Raw genomic sequence first — 19,289 nt, forward strand, 5'->3', positions numbered from 1 at the left:
TTGAACATAGCTGACTTTGTTCCTAAGATAGTGGATTATTCATTGAGAGCTCTTGCCTTTTATTTCCTGAAGATAAAGATACAAGTTTTAGATAGGAACTTATCCAAGAACTATGTCAGTAACAAATGTTGAGTGTTTTTAACTTAATAATGTGTTTTTAATGTAACACCTCCCAAATTGCTTAGTGTCATTCTGTAAGTTATCCAAAAAAAGCTAGTGGGAGTTTGTTGTGCTGTTTTTTTATTGTTGTTCTTTCGTTTTGTCTTTTGTCGAATTTGACTCGTGATCACCTGTGTGCAGATGGACCCACTATCCCATAACTCTGAGCAGAAGCCTGACCGAAGCCAGGCGATTCGAGACCGGCTGAGAGGAAAAGGTTTACCCACAGGTAAGAGAAGGTTCCCAGGAGATGGGCAGTCTTTTCTGTCCTTCCCTTGAGAAGAATCATACTTAGATGACTTGCAAATGAAACTACTGAGACCATAAGCGTGCAAAGAGGAGGTAGCAAGACCGGAATATTGCCTAGACTCATAGCTGAATCTATGAAAGGAATGTAGAAGGCATTGTTAACTTAGTACTCCCCATCAGTTCTTTTCTATCTGATACTATTACAGCAGAGACATCGTTTATTCTGGGATTATTTATTTAGAATATATTTTAAAGCTAGATAATAAATCATGCATGCCTATGAACATAAACGCTAACGAAACAAATTTCAGAAAGTGACATTATTCTCACTGGCTCTATTATTTCCTATTTCTTTTATTTTTGCAAATTCTAGGGCTAGCCCACTAAATTGATCTTAGGAGCAACCAATTTCATGATTTGTAGTCACTAAATACTGCTTTAGGTTATATGACACTTATAGTGAATAAAAATCTAATGAGCAGTGATTTTGTTATCACTGTTATTGAAGAGTATTACTATAACTCCTATTTAATTAACTTTATTTTTATGTAGATCAGTAGAAATTCCAAAAATATATCATTAAGATAGAAAAAAACTTTTCCTGGAAGTTTTTCAGTGTAAATTTTAGACTTGACCTCTTCATAAACTCTTGATTTTGATAACAAATGTTCTCCTTTTACTTCTCATCAAGCATTGTTAATATTAATTGAACATTCAAATATTTTTAAGTGAAATATTTATTGTCAGATCTCAGGGCTGGGAAGGAGTAAATAGTTGTTACTCAAATATATTCTAATAAAGCTTTCTAGTTGATCAGATCATTAGAACACAGATATTTAGAATTTATGGAAATTCTCTGTGAAAATAAAATATAAAGGCTCAATTATTTTGCACAATTCGTCACTCTGACATGTGAGAAGAAATAATGTAACAGGTTGTACTGCTCATTATGAGAAGTTACATAAAAGCAGTAACTTGTTTCTAATAAAGTAATCCTATATTGGTGCAGTTAATTTTGGGGCACTTCTATTTCACTTATTGTGAGTAAAGACATTTTTTCTGAGATTTTTTTCCTAGCTTTTATATCATCAGTATAATAAGTTTGCTCCTGATATATAACTTTTAAAGTCTAGAGGGCAGACTTTTACATGTTTATAATGCTTGAGTGAAATTTAAAACATCTTTAACTTTATAATTTTTTTACTAAGTGAAACTGTGGATTCAGACTCTGTTGGTTTGTTACTTGCTTTTCTTTCTTTCTTTCTTTCTTTCTTTCTTTCTTTCTTTCTTTCTTTCTTTCTTTCTTTTTCTCTCTCTTTCTTTCTTTCTTTCTTTCTTTCTTTCTTTCTTTCTTTCTTTCTTTCTTTCTTTCTTTCTTTCTTTCTTTCTTTCTTTCTTTCCTTCTTTCTTTATTTGTCACACCCAGCAATGCTCAGGGGTTGCTCCTGGTTCTGCACTCAGGAATTCCTCCTGGCAGTGCTTGGGGGGACCATATGGGATGCTGGGAATCGAACCCAGGTCTGCCGCATGCCCGAATGCCAGGCAAACACCCTACTCACTGTGCTATTGCTCCAGCCCCTCTTTGTTACTTGTTGATTAAGTAAATGTGTTGCTTGTTATTCCTTTTAAAGAGTTTTTCTAGGAATAAAAATTGTTATTTTATCATTTTACTCTACCCACCATCAGTCTATAGGAAAGAAAGCACAGTTATCCTGATGTATTCAACTTCCAGAATTTTCAAGACATTATCATGTCTGGCTGTAATTTAGATGGTGTACTTTCAATGATGAGTATCATTGTATCACTTGCCACTTGTCTAGCAGGAGCTGGGCTGGACTTCAGGGTAGCTGCCCTTCACCACCCCGACTCCGTCAGGACGGGGGATTCGACCCCACCCAGAGCCAGGACCACTCCTGCCCTCTTCCCAGCCCTCTAGGACGGCCCTGGGCTCCCCCTGCATTTCCCGACCCAGTTAACGGGCGCGACACCAGTGAATCCCAAGTATCTATGCAGTGTTATTGTAGGCATTAATTTCTACATAATATTTCAAAGTAGCCGTTAAAGGCGGAAATGAATCTCCGCTACTGTAGACATGCATTAAGTTAGCAAGTTACCTGTGAATCATTCCTAGAGTTTATATGTTTGAGAGAGGGATGAGTCGGGGGCCGCCCCGTCCCTCGGGGGTCACCCTCAGCAGTGTTGGAGGCACCATGTGGTGACAGGAGCCAAATCTGGACCTCTGGCACCCAGCGCCTGCTCTCCGCCCGTCATCGCCCCTGCCCCCACATGCTCTCCAAAAATAATAATAATAAAAGAGAAAATTTAAAGTGAAACTTGGGGGAGGCTGGAGCCATAGTACAGTGGGGAGGGCGTTTGCCTTGCACACGGCCGACCCGCGTTCTAGTTCCAGCATCCCATGTGGTCCCCCGAGCACCGCCAGGAGCGATTTCTGAGTGCAGAGCCAGGAGTCAGCCCTGAGTATCGCTGGGTGTGACCCAAAAAGCCAAAAAAAAAAAAAAAGTGAAACTTGGGACTTGAGAGCTAGTATGAAAGCCCAGACCTTTCGCCTTGCCTGTGGCTGGCATAGTTCAATCCCTGCCCAATCCCAGCTCCTCAGGGTCCCCCGAGCACTGCGGGGATGTGACTCTCGGGGTCCTGAGCATCAGCTGGGCCCCCACCCAACACCATTGTCAAATTCTATTTTCTGTATAGGGGAAGGATGTGGGAAATGGTAGGTACTCGGGTTAAGTGAAACCCACCGTTTGGAGTATGTTCTCTAGAGAGAGGGGCTCGGCCCAGAGCTGGTGGTGCTCAGGAATGACTCCCGACTCAGTGCTCAGGGCACAGAGCCGGGAGTGGTACTCAGGCTCCTGCAGGCAGACCTTGTCCTCAGCTCCTGAGCCGTGTCTTTGGTAATAATATCATTTGTATGGAATGCTACGACAGTACGGATGCTTGTTCCTTGGATGAATAGGAGTCAAGGCTTCATACAAATATTAGATATCATACATTCGTGTTATAATTTGGGGTTATGTAATACATCTGCATTATAATTTGGGAGGTGGACTGCACCCAGCAGTTCTCCGGGGCTATTTCTGACCCGTGCTCAGGAATGACTCCCAGCCGCACTTGGGGGCAGTGCCTGGGATTCAGACCGGAACTGGTGGGGTCAGAACACAAGCTTTAGCCCTGGACTGTCTCTCTGGCCCTCTACTAGTTTCTAAAGAAATTTCTGATTTATTTTTTTAGATAACGGATTTTAAACTCTAAGCTGCTTGCGACTTAAAAAGAAAGATAAGCTATAGTTAATCACCTGGGCTCATGTTACTAGACTGTTTCCTTACAATAACAGAAATGTCAAGTTTCATTGTTTTATCTTTGGTTTGGGGGGCACACCCAGTGATGCTCAGGGGCTTAGGAGCTCAAGCAGGGGGTCCAGCTGGCCAGGCTTGGGGGGCCATGGGGGGCTGGGGATTGGAGCCCAGGCCTTCTGCATGGAAAACATATGCTGCAGCCTGCTCAGCCGTGTCTACGGCCTCTGGAAAAGCTGATGTGTGTGGTGCCAGAGACCAGCCTCGGGGTCTCCCAGAGACAAGGCCCACGTCTACCCCAGGCCCAGACACCTCATGCTCAATGAAATGATTAATGTCTTTTACTTGTGACTTTGTTCTTATGACATTAAGAAACATTTAATTTTATTATCTAATGTCACTTTTTTCCCATACCGGAGCTCAAACCTCGGGCCTCCCGTGCACGAGGCTGGCTCTCTACCACGGAACTTCGTTCCCAGCTCTCATGGCGCTCTAGAATTCTGGGAGCTGGGGCCCGAGCGATACAGCACAGCAGGTAGGGCGTTTGCCTTGCACGCAGCCGACCTGAGTTCAATCCCCAGCATCCCATAAAGTCCCCCAAGCACTGCCAGGAGTAATTCGTGAGTGCAAAGGCAGGAAGAAATCCTGAGCATTGCTGGGTGTGACCCAAAAAGCAAAGAGAGAGAGAGAGAGAGAGAGAGAGAGAGAGAGAATTCTGGGACCCAGTAGATTTTCCAGATGCAGATATCCTAGGACTGCCTGTAGTAACCTGAAGAAAATTTGGACGGGTTTACTTAAAAAAAAAAACTAAGAAAAGCCTTTAGATTGTCCATTGATTGAACTCCCTTAAAACATTAAGATATGACTCTTACGGGAGTCATAAGACTCCCATAAAAACTCCCATATGACTCTTATGGGAGTCATATCTTAACATCTTAATGCTTCAGAGCCAAGGGCTTCCTGGTGCCACTGCCAGGCTGCGAAGGCCTCTGGGGTCAGTGCGAGGGCCCAGCGTGGAGGGCCAGGACCCCCTGGGGCCCCGCCAGCCAGCCGTGCTGGAGAGCAGACTCTGTCCTGGTGCGTGGCAGTGCACGCCGGCCCGCACCAGCTCCCCACTGTGATGATGGGAGAATTCATTCTTGCCCATTCGAAGCCTGGAAGAATTTGCAAAGAATTATTCTTTGCCTTTGCACTTTTAGCAGAATTGGAGGTCCTCATACTTAAGGGAACGACAGCTGTGCTGGGAAGAGAATTCCTGCGTCCATTTTAGTAGCCTTTAATTTACCTTTCACCAGTGTGTGAAGCCTCGTCTCAGAACAGGATTGAAAGAGTATACGGACTCTAACCATTACCAGAAGAATCGCTGTCACTGTCACTGTCACTGTCATCCCGTTGCTCATCGATTTGTTCGAGCAGGCACCAGTAACGTCTCTCACTGAGAGACTTATTGTTACTGTTTCTGGCATATCCAATACGCACGGGGAGCTTGCCAGGCTCTGCCGCGCGGGCTTGATACTCTCGGTAGCTTGCCAGGCTCTCAGTTAGCAATTAATTATCAATGGCATACACTGTCTTTAAAAACTTGTGTAAGCACAAATTGAAGAAGCGCCTCTTGAGGAAGAAACATCCTTCTAGAACAGCACTGTGGCTTTGCGTCCTGCCAGCTCTTGGCAGTCGATGACCCCTTGCTCTGAGCAGAGAGCGCTGCCCGCCCACTCCTGGCCACGCCTTCTTTCTGGCTCCTGCAGCCCAGTGCTGGCTAGAAGCCCTTGGCTGGGTGCGTGACTTTCTCAGGCTCCTCCTCACAGTTTTCGTGTTCCAGTGAGCAGTGACGCACAGAATTGGACCCGGAAGAGTAATTTTAGGGGCAGTGCCTTATGTTTAAGTAGTTTGGATATTCAGGTAAACTAATAGAAGGTTTCATCTGTCAATATATGACCTTAAAAGGCTTCTCCTCCTGAGATGGGTCGCAGAAGCTAAGATCTAAAGTCAGTGGGCTGTCTGCCTCCACTTTGTTATTTAATATGGACCAGTGCTGAAAAAAGCCAACGTTTCCTGCCAAGCTTGAGGTGGAAACCAACACCCTGATCAGATCAGGACGATAGTACTTCAGAACTTGTGCGTATTGATAATATCGTGTTTCTTTTTTCATGTACTCGAGCACATTGGTGAGGACAGATGGGGAATTGGAGAATCTCTTTTATTACTCGACTGTCATGTGGAAGTTGCCTTCTAAGACATGATGTAAAGTTATACAGGTTTTTTTGTGTGTGAGGGAGGAAACGTGAATGATGATACCCAATTAACGATAACATTAATCATATATGACAAAAACAGTTCAAACATAATCAAACATTATGATTATGATTAACTGTACTAGGAAATTTTGTTCCATTTTAATGAAAGTAAACGGATTTTAAACACTTGCTATATTTTTTTTTGCAGTGGGGAAGGGGAAATGGAAATGTTCTAAAAGCTTCTAATTCTTCTCTTCAGTGTCCATTCATTTTTCCCTGTTTAGTACTGAGCAAGTCTTGCACTTTTGAAATGAAAACTGTTCATGGTTCTGTTTTAAATTTGGATGCTTATTAGTAGATATAACATATAAGCTTCCTCCAGCTCAAGCCCTTCTCAAGAGATAGACCATTGACTTTTCATTTCATAACTTTTTGAAAGAACTTTTAAATTCCTCTCTGCATATAATTATATCCTGAAGAAAATGAAGAGAAAAATGGAGGCAGATTTAGAATTTTAAATGGCCCTCATCCAGAAGAACCAATAGTAAGTCACATGGGTTAGTTCATTTATCCTGCCGTATCTAAAAAGAGGCATAACAGATTATCTTCATATTTTTATAGACTGTGGAAACAAAAAAGATGGAATTGAGTAACTTCTTCCGCAGTCTTTCTGATAACAATCTTTTTAGTAAATTATGCTACCTAATTTGGTTGTAAGACATTTCAAAAAGTTATGTAATCATTCCATTCTACAAGTAATCTATTTCAGTCTCATACTTGGAGCCAGATAGACATTATTTGCCAGGTGGGAGTAGGGAAATGATTAAGTGAGAGTGATAACAGATGTGTAAGATAAGGGGGGAGTTTTAATACAGTGAAAGGTTATCAGAGTAGAGGTCCATCTTGTGGGTTTCGGGAGGGGTAGGGTGGAGTGGGGGAGGTTGATCTGTCTGTTTGGATTGGGGGCCACACCCAGCAGTGCTCCTGGCTCGCTCCAGGCTCTGTGCTCAGGGATCATCGGTGGGGGGGAGGGGGGCGCGGAGGCAGGGGGCCCTTGAGCAGCCTTATGGGATGCGGGATGCCCCGGGGACAGTACCACATTGGCCATTGGCCGTTTGCACGGCTATAGCTATACTGGGACCCCGGCCCCAGGCACTGTTTGAATAGCGTGGAAGGGGAGCCACTGATTTGATCAGGAGAGAGAGGAAATATCAGTGATGCTTACACCTGAAATCTGCTAAGAATGCTCCAAAGGCATTGCTTCCTAAAGTAGTATCAATTCCATTTTTTTTTATTGAACGGATATCCTGTTAGATGAAATAATTACCATAGTCTGGGGCTGCATATTTAGAAATTAATTGACAATTTGGATTTTTGTCTAATCTCCAATAGTTACTAAATAAGTGACACTGATATGAACAGCACTGCGTAATTTTCACTGGTCTACCAGGCTTACGCAACTTATAAATGAACCTAAAGTTCTGTGTTTCGGGGGCTGGAGCGATAGCACAGTGGGTAGGGCGTTTGCCTTGCACAAGGCTGACCTGGGTTTGACCCCCAGAATCCCATATGGTCCCCCGAGCAGCGCCAGGAGTAATTACTGAGTGCAGAGCCAGGAGTAACCCCTGTGCATCACCAGATGTGACCCAAAAAGCAAAATAAATAAATAAAAAAATAAAGTTCTGTGTTTCTTCTCATTACATGTAAATATTCTATAGATATCCCTTATTTTGAGGTGCAGATTAGTGAAATTTTCCCCTAGTGCTTTAGCAATTTAAAACAACTACGTTATTTCATTATTATATGATTTTATATATATATTGTATATTTCATATCCTTGAGTGTTCTTCGTATAATTTCATATCTGACTATGTAGTTGAAAATTGTGTATTAGTGACATAACAAAAATTGTAACAACTCTTGACATATGGTTTAAGAATCATGTCCCTGTGTACCTATGTAAAGTATATCTGCTTTTTCCCTCCAAAAAACAGACAAAAGCAATCCTAGGCTAATAGATGTACTGGAGAAACCACTGAACTTAGTCTTGTCTCTTTCCTAGCACTTCCTTTAGAAAACTGGTCATCCACACTCATTTTACCACTTAATTTTACTGTTTGTGGTTCTTAAAGAATACTTGAGCCCTTCTTCAGTGAGTGCTACACACACCACTTTCTTATACCTCCACAGCGTTTTGCCCTGTTTCCTCAAGGGTATCACTAGTCTCATACATCCCCACCTCCGATTTCTTGCACCTCATTCTACCTCCCCATCTACCTTTTATCCTATTAGTGGAGACCAATAGAGCTGCCTTAATTATGGCTCAGAAGGGTTTTTCATAAGTAGTCATGAGATTTTATGGTAACTTGTGATTATCAAGCAAATAGAGATCCCCCCCTTCTTTATATATTTGTTCTTTGGGCCACAGACTTAATGCTCAGGGGTTACTCCTGGCTCTGTGCTCAGGAATGATTCCTGGTAGGTTCTGGGAACCGTATGGGATGTCAGAGATTGAACCGGTTTGGGTGAGTGCAAGGCAAGCAATATTATCTATATCTGTATTATCTATCTCTCCAGCCCCACAAATAGAGAAAAATTAATCTATAAATTAAACTACAGAGAATTTATTTCTTTTATAGAAAACAAATTAGCACAAGCTTTTAAGTGATTTCTTTACAGTTGTGTCTATTTCCTTACGGAATTGAAAATTATAAAACCCTGGACTTTGGGGCTGGAGCAATAGCACGGCAGGTGGGGCATTTGCCTTGCACTCGGCCGATGTGGGTTCGATTCACATATGGTCTCCTGAGCACCTCCAGGAGTTATTCCTGAGTGCAGAGTCAGAAGTTAGCCCTGTGTATCGCCGGGTGTGACCCAAAAAGCTAAAGAAAAACCACCCTGGACTTTTAATAAATGTTAACTGAAATTTTTTTTTAGACCTACTTATGTATAGACAATAAAAAAAACCTTAGTATTTGTAAAGCTATCATTATCAAGTACCACTTTATTATCAGTTTGTTTTAGACCATGTAGAACTAGTAAAAACATATGACTCTGAGGATACTTAATATATTATTAGTAAATGCTGATGACCAAATAGAGAATGTATTACCTGGTATAAATGGAATGAATTTATGATCAACATGGAAAGCAATGTACTTAATTAGTGGGCAGAAAAGGCTTAACTGAAGGAATCATAGACTTAAAAATGTAAGACAGGAAATAGCCAACCATCAGAAAGATTTGTAGCAGGGACTAGAGCAGTAGTACAGCGGGTAGTGTGTTTGTCTCTACACAGCTGACCCAGGTTCACTCCCCAGCACCCCATCACTCTGAGCCTATGGGAGTGATCCCTCATCGGTGTGTGTGTGTGTGTGTGTGTGTGTGTGTGTGTGTGTGTGTGTGTGTGTCTTAAAGCACAGCTGGGTGTGTCCTAAACACAGAGGAGAATGGGGAGGGAGGAAGGAAGATTTGGGATAGGCCCTTCACTGTGGAGGAGAAACATGTACAGAGGCCCCAGTGAAAAAGGAGAGGCTAACAGAAAAATCACGACCTAGATGGAATAAGGGAATGGAAATTGGACTAAAAGGGATCCAAGTGGGAGACCAAAAAGGTGTATAGAGTTTATTTAGAATGCAGTACGATTAAGCAGGTAGTAGCATAGGTGGAATTTGTATTTTGAAAAGGTAGTTCGTGCTGCTAAGTGGAAAATACTTAAGGAAAGTCGAAGAAACCTGCGGTATTTGCAGTTACCTACTCAGGTAGTAATGTTAATTGGCAATATGACAATGACATTTAAACTGGAAATGATTGTGCGGAGTAATGTGTCTCTGAGAACTTAACTGCCAACATTTTCTGGTGTATTGAACGCGGGTATTAAGGTAGAAGAAAAATTGGGGGGAGGGGTGCCCGTATTTCTGATTTTGCTCAAATCAGCTGCATGACGATATTGCTTACTGAACTGGAAAGAGTTGCATAGAATGAATAGCTCAATGTGTGGAAAGCCAAAGATGAGTTTTAAGCATGTTCAGTTTGAGAAGCTTCAGTGATACACTTGAAGTTCCCATTATATAAAGTCTCTTAGCACCCCCAGAAGTGGTGAAGTGCCAAAAAGATGAATTCGGGAGTTGTCATCACAGAGCATAGATTCTTGTAGGTAGGTGTAATTATCTAAGAAGGTAGCAAAATCAATACCCTAGTGAGTCCAATATTTAGGTAGCCAATAGGAGAGGAAAAAACAAAGTCAATAAGTGGGAAAAAAGCAGACGAGGAATGAGCATTCTGAGAAGCAGGAGGACACTAGGTTTGTAAAGAGAAAATAAATAGAGTAAGGTAAAACACAGTAGCAGACCTGATAATCAGCTTTTATCACCACCTTAAACTAGAAGCCAGAGTTTGTGAGGATGTCTTCTGTCTGGTGTGGCACGGGGGTTTCTCTGTGTTTTTTATGTGACATTCCACAAATATATTGCTGCCTTCCTTCCTTCCTCGTTTGCCCTCTGTCCTCAAAGAAGATGAGTGGCTATGGAAGCACAATATTTGCATATAATTCTTAATTAATATTAATTTGTTGCCATCCTGAAATGAATTCACTGTTCTAAGATTTTTAAGGTAAAATTTGTGACCAGGAAATTAAAGATATAGATGTTTCCCTGGAGACAATTGACATCATCAAGTGAAGTGACAAGCAGTTTGTTTTTACTCGGAAGGTTTTATTTGTTACTTCAGGATGCATACATAGCAGATTGGTTATCAAAAAGGAATCACAGAAGTTTGCACAGGAAATTACCACTCTTTATGGGTTGTTTGATAACTATAATTCTCAGCTTTCTTTTTGCAAGGTGGAGCATGTACAGGTGATTTTTTTTGTTGTTGAATCACCTTGTTATGTCTCACTGCATCTGCAGACTGCTGCCCTCAGGAATAAAAAAGCATAAGTAAATCCTGGCTTTAACTTTTGGCTTTAATATTAAGAGTAAACAAAAATTGGCAGTTTATTCCAGCTGAAAGATACCACTATATGAATGTGAGAAAAAAAAAAAACTGTCTTGTTACATAACAGTCTGCCGTGGAAAATAATACATTCTTCTATAATTTAAACAATCAAGTTACATGAATTTCAATTAAACATTTTCAGAAAATATATTTAGTCATAATAAAACTTTGATAATTAAGAGTTCCAAACGATAAGATTCTTTTTTTTCCATCCAAAATATAACAATTCTTTGTTTCCACTTTTAAACATGTTTATTGAAATGACCAAAATATACAGTGAGTTTATACATGTTTGAATCATGCCTCTAGAAGTCAAAGGCGTTTGCTCGGTGCCATTAGTTAGGAAGTGGGAGGGAGGACTTTCGGGTAGCATCCAGGGGGCCGGGAGCTGGTCCTGGCCATTTTTCAGCCAAGGATTCACTGCAAGAGTCTGAGGGTGTAGTGCTGCTTGGGGCCCGCAGTGCTGATGGATGCCCAGTCCACCTGGGGCCTTGGGGCTCCCGCCTGGCACCCAGCAATGTTCAGAGGAGCTTTCGTGTCCAAGCACTAAGCAGGGTCAGCCTTAAGCACGGCACGGGCCTTGCACCCCGCACCATCGCTCATGCCCAGTACTACGTATTATTATTTTATATTCCATTTCCCTAAAGCATTTCATGGGTAAATAAGACTCTACCAAACTGGTTAGTATCAGAAGCTTTCTCTCTTTTTAAAACCAAATAATTCTCCCTCCTTGAATATAAAGTAAAACTAAGCAAAAAAAAAAAAAGTCACTTCCATATATTGTTGATTTCGTTAGCTGAGAGTCATTGCGCTGTGAAAAATTATACAAAAGATCGCATCTCTTTCCACTTCAGCTGTCCCTGCCGCCAGCATGCCATCTCCTCCCTGAGCCTCCCTTTGGAAAATTTAAAAAGTTGTCACCACTGCCACTGTCGGTAGTGAGGGTACATTCCAGTTATTTCTAAACCTTCTGTGCATACATGATAGATTCTTATCATTCCAGGAAGAAGCTCTCCTTCCGGTGTACTAGACACACACCAGTCTCCATTCTCTCAGCAGACCTTTCTTAACAAAGGGCTTAGTAAGTCTATGGGATTTCTGTCCATCAGAGACACACAAGATGAGGAAGATTATTTCAAGGACCTCTTGTCAGATCATTCAGGACATGAAGATTCTGAAAATACTTGCTCCCCTTACCAGTGCAAAACTAGTAGCCCAGAAAAAAAAGTTATCCCTGGCATTGATGTGCTTCCCAAAAAGAAGATTTGGGCTTCATCCATGGACTTGCTTTGCACAGCTGACAGAGAGGCGTCCGCGGGAAGGAGCGACAGATACAGACACCGGCTCCCCGACGCGGTCGCGGTGAGGACTTCCGTTTCTCCTGGGAGAGCAGAGGCCAGGTACTCGGATGGAGGCTTAGCCCTGGATGGCTTTGGCCCTCAGAGAGCAGAGCAGGAGCTCCCCACCTCCTCAGCGATATCAAGTGCTCTGGACCGAATTCGTGAGAGGCAAAAGAAGCTTCAGGTTCTGAGAGAAGCCATGAATGTAGAAGGTCAGTAAATTTGTCTGTGTTTGAGAGAGAGAAGTAGATTAAAATACTTAAATCGTGTTTTGAAATAAATTTTTTTTTTTTAAAAAAGGGGGTTATCGGACCATTATCAAACCACAGCCAAGTGTGTGTGCCCTGGTTAGTGTCCGTGTGTTCTGTCAGGTTCGGTTCCCCTGTCCAGAACCCTCATCAGTGGTTCCACACAGCCATCCCTGCTGGGCACCTGTGAGCATCGCTCACGGGCTCAGAGTTGGCTGCTCTTCCTGCAGATCGTGTGTGAGCTTCTCAGGGCTGGGGACCAGGTTTTCAACTTGACTCTTCTGCGGCATCATCTGACCTCTCGCGAGAGGCTTTAGTCAGTGGGAGTAAGCACATGAGTGTATCATTACTCTCGGGGACATAACTTTATAAAAAAAACTTTTTTAAATTGAATCATTTGAGATAGTTACAAAGCTTTCATGTTTGAGTTTCAGTCATACAATGATCGAACACCCGTCCCTACACCAGGGCACATTCCCCACCACCAATGTCCCCAGTATCCCCCCCCCAACCCATTTCCAACTCTCCCTCTGCCTCCATGGCAGTTTCCACCATACTCTCTCTCTACTTTTAGGCATTATGGTTTGCAATATAGATACTGAGAGGCCATCATGTCTGGTCCTTTATCTACTTTCAGCACACATCTCCCATCCCGGATGATCCCTTCAACCCTCACTGACTAAGTAATTCCTTCTCTATCCCAGCTGCCTTTTCCCCCAGCTCATGAGGCAGGCTTCCAGCTATGGGGCAATCCTCCTGGCCCTTATGTCTACTGTCCTTGGGTGTCAGCTTCATATTATGTTATTTTATACTCCACAGATGCATGCAGTCATTCTATGTCTGTCCCTCTCTTTCTGACTCATTCCACTTAGCATGATACTCTCCATGTCCATCCACTTATAAGCAAATTTGATGACTTCATCTCTCCTAACAGCTGCATGATATCTCTGTAAAAAACAGTAGTAAATAGAATTATATTATACTCTAGACATATAAACAGAGATGACTTTTAATATTATAGAATTGAGGAGGAAAATGAAGTGAGAATTTTTAATCTGACTTTGAAGACTAAAATTTTATAGTTGTCCATTGCCTCCAGGAAAATCTCCAGTACAAAGCGGATTAGAAGGAATTTTTAAGGTGCTTTCTAGTTCTACAAAAGTAATGACCCAGTCATTGATCATATTTATTGATTTGGAGGTTGGGGTTTTGTGGAGGAGCATTATTTTGTTTTGTTTTTGTTTGGGGGCCAAACCTGGAGTGATTAGGAGTTACTCCTGGCTCTACACTTAATCATTATTCCTGGTAGGGCTTGAGGGACTATATGGGATGCCAGGGATCGAAACCCAGGTCAGCCCACATGCAAGGCAAGCCCTCTGCCACTGTACTCTTACTCCAACCTGGTCATATTTATTTATTTTGCTTTTTTTGGGTCACACCTGACGATGCACAGGGGTTACTCCTGGCTCTGCACTCAGGAATCACTCCCGGCGGTGCTCAGGGGACTATATGGGATGCTGGGATTCGAACCCTGGTCGGCTGCGTGCAAGGCAAACGCCCTACCCACTGTGCTATTGCTCCAGCCCTGACGGTCATATTTATTTTTAAGACCATTGTTTCAGCATTATATTTTGATTCATAAATTGTCTTTACATTACTAAAGGTTTCTGTTGAGTTCTGAGCAGTCTTAAAAGCAAACATTCTCTCCATATTTTATTTCTAATTAAAGAAACTTTACAATTTTTTTTCACTCAGCAATTGCAAATTAGGTTTTTAAAGGAAATTGTGGAAAGAACTGATTATGACAGCAAAGAAAAGGCACTTTCTGTAGCTTAAAAATAAAAGAAAGCTGTCTTCTTCCAGAAAATGTATTTCAGGATTCTTTAGTGTCGTACAACAGCTAGCATATAAGTAATAGTTTGACCTTGCCCTCCCAGGAAGCTCCCTCATGGAAGCATTTTGGAAAGAAATCTTATCTATTGTGGGAAACAAAAACAACCCTCAATTATCCAACTAAATAAAACTGATAGTCTCAAAATAGTAGTGGAGGTCTGTGCTAATCTCGATGACTTTCTAACATTTGAGATTGAGCAATGTCCTAACATGTGAACGGTAAAAGTAAATGATTTCTGACACTGTTATGTGTGATCTCAAGTATATTCCAGGTTTGGATTTACTATTTGGCAGATTAATAATAGTGAATTAGTGAAGTTTGAGGGAAGTGGTCTTTATACATGAAACTTGCTTTGAGAGTTGTTCCTTTTTGTTTTGTTTTTGGGTCACCTCTGGGTGGGCAGTGCTCAGGGAACCGTATGGGGTGCTGGGGATTGACCACATGCAGGGCAAACTCCCTACCTGCTATTGCTCTGCCCCCTGAAAGTTTAATAATAAACATTAATGAAAACATTTTATATTTTAATTTGAGACATACAATTATTTTGATTAGCTGGTTTTGCTGATTACATCTAAAGTGAGTTTTAGGCCAAATTTTGTCCTAGTTTGCTAATGAACCTTTATATTTTCGATGCTGTGTGAGTATATATGTTACATAAACTTAGGCAAGCTTGTTTCTAAATATGAATAAATCTCTGACAAGATGATACATAATCTACTTTTGAGCATTATAGCTTGCAACACAGACACTGAGAGGTCATCATGTTTGGTCCATTATCTACTTTCGGCACGCATCTCCCATCCCGACTGATTCCTCCAGCCATCATTTTCTTAGTGATCCCTTCTCTATTCCATCTGCCTTCTCCCCTCCACTCAAAAAGCAAGCTTCCAAGTATAGGGCAATCCTCCTGGCCCTTGTATTTACTGTCATTGGGTGTCAGCCTCATGTGATGTTATTCTATGGTCCACAAATGAGTGCAGTTCTTCTGTCTGTCCCTCTTTCTGACTCATTTCACTTGGCATGATACTCTCCATGTCTATCCATTTATAAGCAAATTTCATGACTTCATCTCTCCTAACAGCTGCATAGTATTCCATTGTGTATATGAACCAAAGTTTCGTTAACCAGTCATCTGTTCTAGGGCATTTGGGTTACTTCCAGATTTGGCTATTGTGAACAGTGCTGCAATGAATATATAAGCACAGATGTTATTTCTATTGTTCTTTTTTGCATCCTCAGGATATATTCCCAGAAGTGGTATTGTGGGGTCCTATGGAAGCTCAATTTCTAGTTTTTGAAGGACTGTTCATATTGTTTTCCAGATAGGCTGGACCAGTTGGCATTCCCACCAACAGAGAAAGAGTGTCCCTTTTCCCCCACATCCACGCCAGCACTGGTTGCTTTTGTTCTTTTGGATGTGTACCAGTCTCTGTGGTGTGCGATGATATCTCATTGTTGTTTTTATTTGCATCTCCCTGAGGACTAGCGATGTGGAGCATTTTTTTCATGTGCCTTTTGGCCATTTGTATTTCTTTTTTGAGGAAACTTCTGTTCATTTCTTCTCCCCATTTTTTGAAGGGGTTGGAGGTTTATTTCTTATACAATTCTACTCATGTCTTATATATCCTAGATATTAATCCCTTATCAGATGGATGGCACTGCACTGTAGCACTGTCATCCCATTGTTCATTTATTTGCTCAAGCGGGCACCAGTAACGTCTCTATTCTGAGACTTGTTGTTACTGTATTGGGTAAATATTCTTTCCCATTCTGTGGGCTCTTTCTATATTTTGGTCACTGTTTCTCTTGAAGTGCAGAAGCTTCTTAGTTTGATGTAGTCCCATTTGTTTATGTTTGCTTCCACTTGCATGGTCAGTGCTGTTTCATCCTTAAAGATGCTTTTAGCTTCAATGTCATGGAGAGGAGAGTTCTGCCTACATTTTCCTCTGTGTACCTTATAGATTCATGTCTGATATTGAGATCTTTAATCCACTTTGATCTGACTTTTGTTCCTAGCATTAGACAGAGGTCAGAGAGTATGGGGGAATATTGTCTTCCATGGAGGCGGGGGGGGGGGGGGGCCGGGGAGTACACTGAGGATATTGGTGGTGGGGAACGTGCACTGGTGGAGGGATGGGTGTATGATCATTGTGTGTTTGTAACCCAAACATGAAAGCTTGTAACTGTCTCACAGTGATTCAATAAAATAAAAATAAATAAATAAATAATCTAAAAAAAATTTTAAATGATGATACATAACCTTTGCAGACTATTATTTTTCAAAATGGTAACTTGTTATTAAATGTTCACTGTCAGTGTCATCCCGTTGCTCATCGATTTGCCTCAGCGGGCACCAGTGATGTCTCCATTTGAGACTCGTTGTTACTGTTTTTGGAATATTGAATACACCATGGGTAGCTTGCCAGGCTCTGCCATGCAGGCAAGATACTCTTGGTAGCTTGCCGGGCTCTCTGAGAGGGGCAGAGGAATTGAACCTGGGTCGACTGTGGTCAAGGCAAATGTCCTACCGCTGTGCTATCACTCCAGCCCATGTAATTTCAAGTTTTAAAATATTAGACTTGTTATGAGTTATAACCAGAAGGAAAGTGTTCTTTTTAAAAAATACTTCTTGAAATTTTTGATATATAACAGTATGTATCCTAAAATCATTCTTGGCTGTTGAGGAGTTTTCAAAAGCATTGGTCCTATTTGTCCAGTAACCAAAATAAATTGTAGTTTAATTTATAACCAAATTTTGTAATTCTATAAAATTATAAAAAATTAAGAATTTTATACTCAAGATAAACTTGAAAATGTTTGCTTTAATAGAAATACACCACCTATTAAAAATTCCATTATTTTTTCCAGTGATTTGGAAGCTGCAATAAGTTGCATTTGCTTCTGACTAAAGGGATTATTTGAAAGCAGAGTTTGAGGTTTGGAAGTCAAAAGAAATAAATGTCAGTTACTTAGTTGTGTAACTTGCTGCTTTTGCATTGTGCTTTTCTAAAGATGGGCTAGTTTATGGTACCTGTGCAAAAATTTATGCAGCTGCTGATATGAAGATTGTTACTTAGAATACAAAGAAGAAAAAGGGATAGAAGATAATGTATAATCCCTCTTACATCATTTAATCCTGATTAAAAAGCAGGCTCCCCTTCCTGTATGATAAATCAAGAAAAATAATGGATGCTATTGTTAATCACATTCTTTTGTACTCATTTCTTTTTAAGCATTCTTATTTTAAAGTATTTGAAAAACTTGAAGAGGGACCGGAGAAATTGTCTAAGAGCAAGCACTTGCCTAGCTTGCAGCCGCCCTGAATTTACACCCTCAGTGCCACACATGGTCCCTCTGAGCCCTACCAGGATGAGAATTTGAGCATCTCCAGGGCTAGCACCAAGCCAACAAACCAAACCACACACACACACAAAATACATTAATACTGCTCTCTACAAGTCTGTGGTCTTTAAACTTAGTAGCTGCTACTGTCAGTAACTTCAACATATGAAAAAGTCTCTGAGCACATACAAGGGCTTTTGATGATTTAGTCACGAGCTCTACATTAATTACTTAACTAATAATTGTTTCCATAATTTTGGGAGATTGTAGATTTCCATTACACACTCCCAGAGTTCCACTCTAAAGATTTCCCACTACATGTTAGTTCCTGGTTTTTCAAAGACTCATGTTTTCTTGCACATTAGACTAATCTAATAGTTGAAGAAAGGAAAATGTTAACTTTCACTTTGCTCTTGTGGACATGAAAGGAGGACCATTGAGTGACTGGGACAGAGAATTGTCTTAAACCTCAGATGCTAACGCTCCGTGAAGCCTGGCCCAGCCCTCTTCAGGGGAGTTCTCCTCCGCTAAGCTTAGCAGACAGCTAGCACACGAGAGATTAAACCATAAAGTTTGCCATCAGAAGGGGGTCTGGATTCCATTTAAATCAAACATCTGATTTTCAGAGGTAAACTATTTTGCAGAAATATGTAATTCATAATTCACAACAGAACTGTACTTGGAATCGAGGTCTCTTGGGCCTGGATAGGATTTCTTTCTCTTGTCATTGTAACTTCAAGGTTGAGTAAAAACTTATTGCTTAGGAAGTTGAACATTTAGCCACAGCCTAATAAACCGTTGAAATCTTCCTTCAAAAGTCATGTCATTTTAACATAGTGAAATATCTTAGTATTATGGAAGAAAGCTCAGAATGAGGCCTAACATATCCGGCAGTAAACTACCTTGGAACGCGCTTAGGCTAGAGCGCCAGTATCCCATGCAGTGTAACGTGTATTTGATGGGCTCAATGGATCTGCAACATGGTTTTCCCGTAGCTGCTGGGATAAGGGGATAAGCTCCGGAAAAGCACTGTTGAGAATTGAATGTTTCATTTCAGTGGAAACATAATAGGAAAAGAACAAGAAGTTCCCAAGAGTGAAACTTTGTGAAGTTTTGTTAAGTATTACTCTCATTGTAAACACTGCCATTTTTTTTGAAAAGCTTTAATTTTATAGTTTTCGGAAAAGCAAGGCAATGGATTCATAAATGTTGTACATAATATAGGATATATGAGCCCAGTGATATATTTCTCAGGTATGAAGCCTAGGTAAGAAGAAATACATGATTTTTTTTAAAATGAAAACTAGTTGTAAGCTTTGATGCCACTTTTTTTGTTTCATCAGCATAGGACTATCCCATTCTTTTTATGGAGAAATCTAAAACCAAGAAAGATAAATCTAAAGCTAGTAAAGATAAACTTCCATTTTTATTTCTTCACCTAATTCCTTTTGAATAGCTTAAAGGAAAAGGAAGATATAATTTGGCTTTTATTTGGATTATCCTCTGAGCAGTTT

General features: G+C 41.0%; 1 protein-coding gene across 7 annotated transcripts in view; it reads left to right on the forward strand.

Annotated features, from left to right (window-relative positions):
- The window catches only part of PTPN13 (protein tyrosine phosphatase non-receptor type 13), a 218,711-nt gene that overhangs the window by 92,300 nt on the left and 107,122 nt on the right, over window positions 1-19,289 (forward strand). For 5 of the 7 annotated variants that reach the window (XM_055138852.1, XM_055138853.1, XM_055138856.1 and 2 more), the window contains exons 6-7: window positions 301-388; window positions 11,955-12,503. In XM_055138852.1, the coding sequence (XP_054994827.1) occupies window positions 301-388; window positions 11,955-12,503 (637 nt within the window). The remainder of the gene's footprint in view (window positions 1-300; window positions 389-11,954; window positions 12,504-19,289) is intronic. The other 2 variants (XM_055138857.1, XM_055138858.1) reach the window with 2 other exon arrangements.

This window comes from Sorex araneus, chromosome 5 (assembly GCF_027595985.1).
Source record: "Sorex araneus isolate mSorAra2 chromosome 5, mSorAra2.pri, whole genome shotgun sequence".
NCBI classification, from domain to species: Eukaryota; Metazoa; Chordata; class Mammalia; order Eulipotyphla; family Soricidae; genus Sorex; species Sorex araneus.